This window comes from Beta vulgaris, chromosome 5 (genome assembly GCF_026745355.1).
Source record: "Beta vulgaris subsp. vulgaris cultivar EL10 chromosome 5, EL10.2, whole genome shotgun sequence".
Taxonomy (NCBI): domain Eukaryota; kingdom Viridiplantae; phylum Streptophyta; class Magnoliopsida; order Caryophyllales; family Amaranthaceae; genus Beta; species Beta vulgaris.
The window spans coordinates 65,546,335-65,558,479 of record NC_079206.1 but is presented as its reverse complement, the minus strand read 5'-3'; the positions used below and the strand labels follow the sequence as shown (position 1 = coordinate 65,558,479).

Sequence of the window (12,145 nt, the reverse complement as noted above, 5' to 3'; positions counted from 1 at the left end):
TGGTAAAAGATATGAAGAATGCAAGATTTAAACTCAGAAACATTGACATGCTAAAAGTTCTGAACCATATAGACACCTCCCCAACTATAATAAACCCAGAATGTCAAAGAAGATGAAGAGATTTTTACACTTTTAAGACACACCCACCCTTGAAACCTCATAATAATCGCAATACAATGATCTCTCTAGAACTCCCTCAAAAAATTGCTCCCAAAATACTGAAAGACTATCCATAACTTTTCACTTGCCTGAGTCAAAGGAACTATGTACAGGAGCAATTCAGATCAATCTACCATTTTTGCACAAAAGCTGACGAGGTTTCATCATGGCAACCCTGCATCATTGAATCATGTGTTCGCCGATTGTGATGGTAGGCGGGGATGATTGTGATCACCTTCATAAGTAACAATAAGCATTGACGGATCTTCTAAGCACCTCTCAACGTGCTTCCTTGCCGGGCATCCTCTCATGCTGCTACACTTATAGTAACCCCTGCAAAATCATCATATAAGAACTAGAACACTTTAAGTACTACATGATCTATGAGCACATGATATTGTGAACAAATCTAAGGCACATTCAACCTACAATTCTTGGAAAGAAATCGAAGCATCTTTTAAGCATTTACATTAACAATAGTTAATTATTATCATTATTCAACAAGACATTTGAATTTTGTTAAACAAAAAGCAAGGATTCACTGTGTTCTCTTTACCTAAATTTCACTTAAACTTATCATAATTTATTGATCCTACTTTTAGCCCTTACAACCTCTATCTCAACTTATTAGCCTTTATCAGAATTTAAATTAACATGTATTATCAACTTGGCTGAACTTATTTTTCCTAAAAGAGTAAAAGAAAAGGCGAGGAGAACAGGGCCAAAATATTCCATGCAAGATCATTAACTAGTTTATTATCTGATCTACTAACAATCCAAAAGAACAGTTTGCCAGCCATGTCAACTTCTAATAGAGTAAATATTAGAAATTTCGGCATACAGAGAATCTTAATAACAGTAAATTCAGCACCAATGCATCTTAAACATCAGAGGCATACAAATGCATCACTTATTACCTCTTGTAGACATTACTTTAGAATCATAATAAGTTATATAATTCCTCTTTTCGATTGATATATTCCAGGACAGGAAATCAAGCTAACCAGAAACTTTTATAAAGATAAAGGAGCTTCAATCTACTAATTCTATAAGAAGTAAGACCGAATGTAGCTAATGATAATCCAAAGTGCAATTCAGAACTGATCTGAACTTTAGCACAACAATTATGCCTAAGTTGAACATGAACTTTAGGAAACACAAAAGTTGTTTCAGAATAAAGTGTTACACTTTAAGCACCAAATATATCATACAAAGATAGCAATTCAGCTGTAAAAGGAATTAAACATGAGAAATTTCATCAAATAATACTTTAGTTAAAATTTGTCAATCTGCAATTTCACATTAGTAGAAGAACTTCAAGAATGTGAGAAACTAAAAATGAACAAACTAATGCAGCAGTTGCAGAACATCAAATAGAACATGGATATACCTAGGATGAGGTGAACCCTTAATCGGCTTCTGCCCGTACTTCCGCCAAGAATACTCGTCTGGAGGGATATCAGCCAGCTTGTTACTGATAGCAGGAACTTTGATTGATCTCTTCACCCTATGTTTCCTACATCCACCATAATATCATCAAAAAATATTTCATAAAGTTTAAAATTCTGATACACAGAACCAATAGATAAGAATGTAGCAAGGAATAACCTCTTTTTGGAACAATGACATCTTCCACTGCTCCCACATTTCACACTCCCATCTTCACCCTTGCCAGAACACCTCTTCCTATGCTGACTCAATAACTGGTCCGATGAGTGACTCACACCGATCAAATTAAACCCACTCCCATCCAAATTTGCCACGCTACCATCAACACTCAACGAAGAAATAAACGACCTAGTCGATGACATTGTCGGGGTACAATTAGAACTATCGAAATTCAGATTAATCCCGCTATTACTCCTTCGATACAACATCTCAGTTTGATGTTTCAACTGCTGTTGTTGCTGAAGCTGCTGAAGCTTCTGTTGCTGAAACAACTGATAATGCGCAGTCGAACTCGGATGATGAAGCTGAAGTGGGGTTTTCCCACTTGAGCTCATTTCTAGTGACAAATTCCCACCCAAAGACAAACAACTTTTCCCAGTTGTGGATCCATTTTCTTGAATCAAACCCTCATTCAAGTTGGTTTTCAGCAATTGAAGAGCCTTAACAGGTTGACTACTACAACTTGGTTCAACCTTAGGACCATTAGAACTCTCTAAGAAAATACTTTGATGAAAAGGGGTACTCCTATTTTTCACTATTCTAGCTCTTCCATGACCTATTCCTTTACTAAGAAGAGATACAACTCTTTTGAATTTTGTCACACTTTGTTGAGTTTCAGCAGCTAAATTCCTAAACTGGTTTTGATCTTGGGGTTGAGATATAATACTAAGAACTCTATGACAACTCTCAACAGCTGCTTTGTTAGCTTCCTCAACCCCTTCCATTTTTAAGGAGGACACAAAATATGCAACAAAAACAACACCAACAACAACAAAAACTCAACTAAGTTTTCAAACCCTAAACTCCCACCCCCAAAAATGCAGGAAAAGTTCAACCATCATTTCAACACAAATTACTTTTCAAATGACAATAAAAATCAGAATTTCAAAGACCCATTAAGGTTAAGAATCAGATAGTCAAATTCCAAGAATAAAAATTGAACCTTTCATTCAAGTTCAAGAAATTAGACTAAAAATAAGAACATAAGATTTGACTCAAAAACTTAAAAATCAAAGATGAAAATGACCCAGATTAAGATCAAAGTTTAAGACATAGAAATTTCACAACACAAAGGAAAATGAAGTGAAAAAAGTCAAGTAAGAGAATTTAAACAAGAAAAAAAAAAGACAGACCTTTGGTAAATTCAAACCCTAGATTCTCCAATTCTTCAAGATTTGTTGAAGGTATGTGTGAATAGAGACTTTAACTTTGCTCAACAGTTCACACTAACAAAGGGGTAGAGCACAGATTTCCCATCTTTTTTTTGGTTTTTTTAATCACTCATTTCAGTTTAATTTGACCCCAACAACAAAATAATAAGCAAAAATCATGAGACATAGACCCAAAAAAAAAAAAAAAAAAATTCTAGAGAGAGAAAGTTAAGGGTTTAAAGGTAAAAAAAAGAGAAATGAGAAAAAGAAGTAGGGTGTGATTTAAATAAGCTTTGAAGGTGTTGAGGAAAAGGGCAATGAAACTGCAGACTCTGGTTACAGATTTTCAGGTGGGTCCCAAGTGAAGACCTTTGTTTTTCTTTCATAGAACTTTATTATTTTAATAAAAGAGATAAAATTATTGTAATAATAGTATAAGTTGAAGTATGCCTAAATTAAATTAATTGATTACTAGGGGTACTAATTAATTTACTACAGTTGAAACAAAACGGCTAAAAATTGATTGACTTATCACTTGGAAGTATTATGTAAGAATCATTATTATATTAAAAGCAATTGCTTTGTCTGTAATGAAGGCTTGAACCGTTCTATGATAGAGAGAGCCAAAGAGGGGTGTGTGGGGAGACTTTATGCACACATGTTTTCTTTTGGGATAGGGGAGGGACATCAATGGCTATTAAAATTTAGTCTGAGAGTGAAAAAATATTACTCTTTTCCTCTCATAATATAATGTAGCGGAAGTAAAAGTCGTTTATATGGTTGCCGGATGGGTGAAAATACAAGGGTTTAAGGATTTAATCATCGAGTCAGATGCATAAGTATTAATCTATCGCGTGTCTCGTGTATTAATCTATTTCTCTGATTTGGATGTCATTGTCGGCGATATTACTTCTATATGTTTCAGTTTTTGTTCTTTCTCATTTTCTCATGTTGGAAAGGGTGGGAATTTCGTTGCCCACCACCTGGCGAAAGTAGTGTCGTTTGATTATGAACAATGTTGGGTTAATCATTGTCCCAGTTAGGAATGGCAACGGATCGGACTTGGACCGGATTATGCATAATCCGACTCCGACCCTACAGAAAGTCGGATTTTAAATCCGAGTCCGACTCCGAGATCCGACTTTGAAAATCCGAATCTGACCCGACCTAAAATCCGAACATCTGACTCTGAGATCCGACCCGACTTAAAATCTGGATATCCGACTTAAAATCCAAACATCCGACTCCGAACCTGATCCGACTTATTTTTCTTCCAATTATTTAGTCATTTTTTTGTGGGAAAAGCCTATATAATACAACTAGATGAAAGTCGAAGTCAGATTATACATATATAATACATTACATAAATAAGAAAAAAGGATTGATTGACTCAAATTCGGAGTCGGATTCGGGAGTCGGATTATTTTATGAGATCCGACTCCGACCCTCCTCCGACTCGGAGTCGGATTTTTTAAACGGAGTCGGAGTCGGATTACTTTTTTGTCGGAGTCAACTCAGATTTTTTCCTTCGGATTCGGATTGGATTGCCATCCCTAGTCCCAGTGTTGTTTCTCCCTGTGTACTCATGGACACTTTGTCTATTGATTAATGAATGCATTATGCTGTCCCCTTCAAAAAAATAAAATAAAATAAAATAGTGCTCACATTTCTTTTTTGGTGTCCTAAAATGTTGTGTCTATTTTCTTTTTTGTCGATTTATTTGGACTGAATAATCCTTAATTTCTACACAAACTTTCCAAAATACCCCCATTTTTCTCTCAAAACATGTGACCCTATGTATTCCTTCACAATGCAAAAATAATTTTATGAATTTTTAGAGGCGATCAAGATTAGCCCGACCCAATTTTGGGAGGGTTTTTTTGGCCTCGCGGCCGAGCTCGATTTTTTTGAGCAAAAAATACGGACTGCGGGTAACCTATATTTGGAAAATAGGCTAAATTTCGACCCAGCTCGAAAATGGTATGAAAAGCCCACTAGACCGGCATGCGGCTTTTGACCCGAACCTTAACCCGGTCCGAATCTACGCCCTTTTTTTTTACCAAAGCTCGACGCATCCCATAAAACCTTTATATTTTCTTTCTTAAAAAATTTTTACAATCTCCCTATGTCAAAAAATCTCCTACATAAATTTGCATCATTCAAAAGTAATCTTGTGAATTTTCTTTTCTTTTCTTTTCCTCCAAAAATAATTATTCACACAATTTCCCCACCTCTCCCCACTTTTTCTCCCACTTTTCTACCCAAATGAAATACTATCCGGTATAAGTGGGGCCCTTCTTGATAGCCGTTGTGGAGGTAAAGCAACCAATAAGACAATGCCAGGTTGGAAAAAAAATTAACTGGGGTTAAAGCATGACACGTAACCCTATGTTTGTTGACTGGTTTAGTACTTACTCAGTTTCTAACGTACGCATAAGTGGGTCCCAATGTCAAGAAATTCGTTGACTTTTTTTGTCGTAATAAATCAACTAGTGGAGTAGTGTTTTAGTGTGTGTGTGTGTCACACATAATAAGTACTCCATATACGTGTGAATCCATATTTAGATTATAATATAAAGAGATGTACTAATTAATGTTTAGGAGTATAAATAATGATAATGATGGGGATTATGGTAAGTTAAAAGATTTGGGATTGAGATATGACTTAGGATTAAGCTATTATTGCTCAAGAAATTAGGTCTCAAAATAGCTACCTTTTGAAATTGTGGAGTTGTAATTATGGCATCTCCTTTATCACTGTAATCATAGTACTACTATAGTATGAGCTATGACTATAAAGCTATAATTGAGATCACTGTTACAAGCTAAGTAGCTTTTGCACTTCAAATCATAATAGGGTGTCCGTTTCAAAATAGATGATACGGTTTGATTTTCGCATTATTCACACTCTACGTACGGGGAAAATTATATGAGATCTTGTTAGCTAGATTCGTGTTGATATATATCTTCAAAATATCTACTTTTTATGAGTTTTTCATTTAGGGAAGTAGAAATATTAATTATTATAGTTATATATTGACAAGCGTGTTCGAAGAAGTGCGTCAAGTACTTTAAAACAGATCGAGGAAGTATTGCAGTTTGGTTGAATATACTTCTTCTGTTATGTTTTAAATGAAATGTAAGCCATGATATGGAGATTTCGGAGAGGAAAAATATAAAGACAAAGAAAAACAGGGACTATGTAATGAGGAGAATGATAGAGAGCAGTGAATACCAAATAAAGTAAAATTTCATTTATTTTGAAACGATCTAAAATGGTAACTAATAATGTGACGGAGGAAGTATGAAATTTACACATACGTTTTACTTATAGAGTTTGATTTTAGGAAATTGGTTTAGATTCATTAACTTTCAATTGTTATATTTATTATTATTATAATAATTAATATCAAAATATTTATTATAAAAATTAATATTATCTTTAATACTTAATAATAACAATAATAAGTAAAAGTAGTATTAGAATATCTATTGTATATTTTGTATAATTATATTTTATGATATTAATTAATAAATTATTATTATTGTCATAATCATTATTATCATTATTATCATTTATTGTTTTTTCAAGACAGTTTCACAAATTTCAACTTTAAAAAGTAGACCTTATATACATTTTTGTAGCAGTTTGATTTATATTACTTTAGGTAAAAATTTAATTTCTATAGGAAGTTAAACTTTATGAAAACTCGAAAGTTGTTACCCTCTGTTAAAAAGTTGAGAAAAACGACACCTTCGTTTTGATAACAACACTTTTTTTTCCCTAAAAGAACGTTACATGACTAAAATTTAATTTGCCGAATAAATATTTATCCTATGAGTCTAGTAGAGGACATTTTAATAACTACATCTTATATTTCCTATCTCATATCTAACTAGATAAATTTTAGCCAAATGAGTTCAACCAAGTGACCACTCAACACGAGAAGCCCATCTTCAGTTAAACAGATTATAACATACTAACATGCTCCAAACTCTTCCTAAAATTTGGGAAGAAGCTTATTATGGTGTTACTAATGTAATAGACAGTAGTACGCATTACAATTTTATTTTATTTTTATTCGTATGAGTCACGAAGGCAGTAGCCAGTTAAAGTACACATAATGGGAAGGAATTCGAACCTGTGACGTATCGTTTACATCATCACCTCAATCTTATACACTAGATCAAGACATCCTTTATCTGTATTACAAAATTTTGAGTAATAGATATTTCTACATATTACCATATGAAGTATAAACACTTGCGATGCTCCAAGCACTTGTTTTCCTGCTGGTTTTACTGGGTTTATAGTATATGTATCTTTAATTTTAGAAAATAGGGAAAGTGAGGAATTTTTGCATGCTTTTGAGGCACATGCAAATGATAGTAGTAGCACTTTAACTTTATTTCATGGGGCTATGAAAAATTAAAGCAAAGCAAACAGCTAAAAGCAAAGAGTATGTGCCTGCTACCTAGGGATCTGGGGAGACAGAAAAGGAAGAAAATACACAAACATTTTTTTGTTAGTGGAGTTCTTGTCTTTCTAAGAATTGCCAACACTATAAGAAAATATGAGCCAAACTCTGGACCCATTGTGGAATATTGAGGTTTTATAACCAATTAAGAGGACTAATTCCAAAAGTATGCAAGGTTTTGTTTTTGCGCTTTTGATATAGTTGGTTTTGAGAAAGACCAAGTACTCGAGGCATGCATGATAGGTGCATAATGCATAGTAGTATAAGTTGTTAGAGTCATAATTTAAGATAAAGGATGTTTTGGTCATTTTAATGGTATTTCAGAGATATTTTAGGCGAGTATTTTATAAATTTACGGAGTGGTTTTGAAAATTTTGAGTCGGAGTGGAGTATCAAATATGTATAAGTTTATACCTTTTGTGCCTCTTTATTGGAAGTAGTGTGTGCAAGAACTTCTCTTTCCTGGATTTTTATTGTTTTTTCTTAGACTGTAAGTTAAACAACATCAAGCTTTTCCACCATCTTAGATTTCAGCAAGAAGAAGCGACAATCAGGATTTTAGCACGATAGTTTTTGAACTTTAAGCATTTTCACATGCTAAGAGCGTTGGAAACTATTTATCTCATGGTCTTGCTAAGTCAAGTCCTAATACTTGAAGGGGGGGGGGGGGGAGAGATAATGCAGATTGAGAAAGTTTCTCTGAAAGTCCATTATTTTCTTTTTTTTGTTTAAGGTTCATAATCATCTACTTCTGATTTTTTTTCCCTCTCTCTAAAAGAATCCTAGCCTCCATAAATGAAGGTTAAAGCTAACATCAGCAATTTTGTTGATGGTAAGCCCGAAATTATGGTTTGATTTCAATTTTTTCGTGCAAATAATGAAGAATTATAGTTTATTAACGTAACATAGCATGTCGCCTTTTTGTGAGAATTCTCAGTTCCATCTTTTGGGTTTAGTTAATTAGTTATGACTTTAGAAGATGTACAAAAATAGTAATTGTTCAACTTTCAGAGGATGCGAGTCATTGGCAATGGTTTGCTGTCAGAATTTCCAATTGATATATGCTAGTCATCATCAGTCTATCAAATTAAATTAAATCATGATATTCTTTCTCAAACCTTTCTCGAGAGTAGATATTTTCTTTGAAACGACTGGACATAAGGTATGTGCCACATTCCTAGAACTGATTAATCGACTTCATAATTTAATTTATGAGTGGAGAAATATGTTTGATGCAATTAGATCTATTTTCATACATTTTCTTTGATAATTATTGTAAATGGCGTACGGTTATCAATTAATAAAATTCCTTTTACTTCAAAAAATATTTGTAGTTTTTTTGAATGTTGAGTTAAACAACATCAAGCTTTTCCACCATCTTCAAGCAAGAAGAAACTATAATATTCTAAGCATGCTCACATGTTACGAGCATTGGAAACTAAATATATATCTCACGATCTTGCTAAGTTAAATCCTACTTATGGAAAGGAGATAATGAGGGTCTACCTATAATTTAATACAATTAGGTCCTATCTATGAAATCTCCTTAATACGTGTGCTCAAAAGAAATGAAAACTCTATTTAGAAACGAAGGGAGTAGTATGAAACAAACAAAATTAAAGCAAATCAAACCTTGCCTTCTCTTTCATCTAAAAAGATTTTATATTCCACGTTTCAAGTATACGGTACATCCGGGTGTATGCTATAGAATTTGGCCATACAAGACCTTGCCTAGGCCCTAGTGGTACAACTTAATGAAACATCAAACATGGGTTTGGGCTAGTTGGTTTTTCTCACCAATACAAAGCCTAAAAAATCAGCCCAATTCCATATTATCACCGCTTATCTTCTTATTATAGAAAAGGAAACATTTTGTTCATATGAAAATACAAAAGGAAAGTCTTTAAGTTATCGAAGAGAGAGAAAATTCTTTCAACTTTCATGAAGTTATGATCCTCTAATTATTCTTTCTTACAAGTTATTCATCTCATATTTCTGGTGATTTGTGCATCGTCCTTATCAAAGAAAAGGTTTGTTCTTCAAGTTTCGTTTTCTTTCATTGATGTTAATTTGCAATTTCGAAAATTGAATATCATTTTGAGCAATCGATCTTGATAATTTCTATTTAATTTGCGAAATATAGGAGCTTAATTTCATGAATTTCTGTATTTGTAATTGCTGTTTATTTCTTTTGGAACATTTAATATGATGATAAATTTCGATACCTTGTGTTCTTTTGAAATTAGGGTTTTATTTGGTTGCTTAATGTGAATATGTGATTATTTAGGGTTTGTGTATTGTTTGTGTGCTCAAAATTACGGTATTTTTGTCGTTGATTGCTACAATCTTGAATCTTGATGATCAATCAAGAAAAAAATTGCAGTATGAGTGTTTCTTTTGCAAGATTGATTCTTCACTTTTCTCTACATGTATTGCTATTGTCTTGGCTTTAAACAACTTAAACTATAGCTCGAGCTCGAATTTGAGATAATTGAACTTAGAAATACGGTTTTTGATCAGCTTGTTATTGGATCGAGCTTGAGCCGAAGTCGAGTAATTTGAGTATTTGAGCTAAATTAATGAGTGCTGCAATCAGCTAATTACTACTTGAACTAACAATATTACTAGCTATGTTACTCAGATACGGATTGAGTGTCTACTCGGATACGGGTGTCCAAGTGTCCGATTCGGCTATTTTGTAGAAAAAAGTCAAGTTTTTAGTTTAAAATGAAGTATCCAAGTAAAGTGTCGTGTCCCCATTTTTGAGGTAAATGGAGGTGTCGAATTAACACTGATTGCTAGTGCTAGCTTTTGCCACTATGGAGTTTCGATTAGTTCTTCATGACATGTATACAGTTCCTCAGTGATTGCAAACTTATTCGACTTAATTCATATCTCAATTGTCTCAAGCGCTTGTGTTCTTTAACTTTTAATCTTGGCTCATCCATAATTTTGAGACCAAGTTGAGCCTAGGAGGTCATTTAGGCTCAGTATCGCCCCCTGTCTGTGTGCATGTGCTTGGAAGTCAATAATTTGCTTTCGGTGGAACTTGCTTTAGTTGACGTTCATGCACTGACCAGCTACTTGAACCAGACATTTGTTAATCATTATGGAGTTTATGTTGAATCAATTCTTAACAAAGTTTATCTTTAGAAAGATAGCCCATAACGGCATCTTGGCTCGTGTTAAAGAGCGTTTTAAGTGCAACTACTTGGCATTGTTGGTTGACTTAGATCCTTTCTGGAAGAATAGGATGGATAAGGTTAAGAATTAAGAAAATTTGTTCACTTCATCACATCTGCAAAGAGACTAGGACAATCCGCTTTGCAGTTCAACTGATTTCACCCGAGAGAAATATAGACTAAACTTTCTAGGACTCAAAAGGCTTGACGGTGTTCTAGGTTATAATTAATTGAATGCGGATAGATTGGAGGCTTTTTACATATGGAGATAAGTGCTGCATTAGCAAGTAACAGTTTGTTATCTGATTTACTCTTGAGAGTTTTATTTAGGATATTCCAAGTAAAGTTTCACTTTAAAAATGGCCACTTCTCTTATGAAAGTACTAAGTATATAGTAGTATATAGATCCTTATTTGACCTTTGAGTTCAATGAATAATTAGTTTTAAAGTTACTGAAATGTGGATTTGTAGGTTGTGCTTATATGCTAAATGAACTTTGATTCACCCCTAGCTTGGAAACGCAGAAGACTAACGAACATTGACCGGTTTGACCCTATGGATGTGGAGGCAGCCAGAGCTAAGCTAGAAGCTGCAAAAGAAAAATATGGAAGGGAAATCCGTGTATTTGAAACCACGATGACTTCTCAATCACCACCACCTGAAGCAGCTAATACGGAGGAAACAGATGAGTGTCTTGAGTTTACTGCAGAGGATTACTATCGTCTCTTGGCAACCAAGAAAGAAGACAAGTACTTGAAGACGAGGAAATTACGAGAAGCCGAGACAGCAGCTCGTAGGTCTCGAATTACGAAAGCCGTGATTAGGATACGGTTTTTAGATGGTCATACATTGGAGACCATATTTCATCCATCAGAGCCATTACAGAGCATCTTTGATCTTTTGAAGAAAGTTCTAGCAAGACCAGAACTGCCACATTATCTGTATACTACCCCACCAAAGAAGCAAATTAAGGATACTAATCAGGATTTCTTTGCTGCCGGTTTTGTTCCGGGTGCAATTGTGCATTTCACATATGATCTGCCGAAAGAGGATGCTGCCAATGCGGGTCCCTTTCTTCAAGAAGATGTAGTGTCTTTAAAGGGCTTGGACCTTGTACCTGAACCAGTAAAAGAAGTCACGGAATCAACCTCCGAAACTGCTATTGTGAATGATCGTCCGGTTGTTCCCGAGAGAAAACCAGCTGACAAGAAGGCTGTGAAGCCAAAGTGGCTAAAGATGTGACAGGTGATACTCATCCGCGGACCGCGAAGCAATCCAAATCAGAGGACTTACACTTCATTATATTTAAAAGGTTGAGGAGGAGAAGTGCATGATTGGTTTTTGTGATTATGAGCTTCGGTCGATTAACATTGAAGGACACAAGGGGTTTTGTTGCTCATAGTGTTCATTTATGATTTGGTTAGTTTGAATTACTGTTTATATCGTTCGTAACTTTCCGCAATGCATCTTCTTCTAGTGCAGTTGGTGTGATCTAGCATTATAAGTC

General features: G+C 34.4%; 2 protein-coding genes across 5 annotated transcripts; one reads left to right on the top strand and one right to left on the bottom strand.

The window, feature by feature from the left end:
* LOC104894604 (probable WRKY transcription factor 21) lies at positions 1-3,202 on the bottom strand. Its single transcript, XM_010680880.4, has 3 exons — positions 1,768-3,202; positions 1,550-1,675; positions 1-492 (listed from the first exon to the last, which is right to left on the bottom strand). The coding sequence occupies exons 1-3, from the start codon at positions 2,550-2,552 to the stop codon at positions 348-350; spliced, it is 1,056 nt and encodes a 351-aa protein (XP_010679182.2). The 5' UTR covers positions 2,553-3,202; the 3' UTR covers positions 1-347.
* A 6,112-nt stretch (positions 3,203-9,314) lies between these two features.
* LOC104894603 (plant UBX domain-containing protein 1) lies at positions 9,315-12,119 on the top strand. 4 transcript variants are annotated; one of them, XM_048643940.2, is made up of 2 exons: positions 9,315-9,486; positions 11,088-12,119. In XM_048643940.2, the coding sequence occupies exon 2, from the start codon at positions 11,128-11,130 to the stop codon at positions 11,878-11,880; it is 753 nt and encodes a 250-aa protein (XP_048499897.1). In that variant the 5' UTR covers positions 9,315-9,486; positions 11,088-11,127; the 3' UTR covers positions 11,881-12,119. The 4 variants fall into 4 exon arrangements, with proteins under 4 accessions (XP_048499897.1, XP_019105336.2, XP_010679181.2 ...); XM_019249791.3 differs by having other exon boundaries at positions 9,316-9,486; positions 11,163-12,119; XM_010680879.3 differs by having other exon boundaries at positions 9,316-9,486; positions 11,150-12,119.
* Positions 12,120-12,145: the final 26 nt, after the last annotated feature.

Coding starts and splice junctions, on each gene's coding strand:
- LOC104894603 (XM_048643940.2), top strand. CDS start 11,128: ATGAACTTTGATTCACCCCTAGCTTGGAAACGCAGAAGACTAACGAAC.
- LOC104894604 (XM_010680880.4), bottom strand. CDS start 2,552: ATGGAAGGGGTTGAGGAAGCTAACAAAGCAGCTGTTGAGAGTTGTCAT. Junction 1,676..1,767: donor TGTCATTGTTCCAAAAAGAG/GTTATTCCTTGC, acceptor TGGTGGATGTAG/GAAACATAGGGTGAAGAGAT. Junction 493..1,549: donor AAGGGTTCACCTCATCCTAG/GTATATCCATGT, acceptor ATGATTTTGCAG/GGGTTACTATAAGTGTAGCA.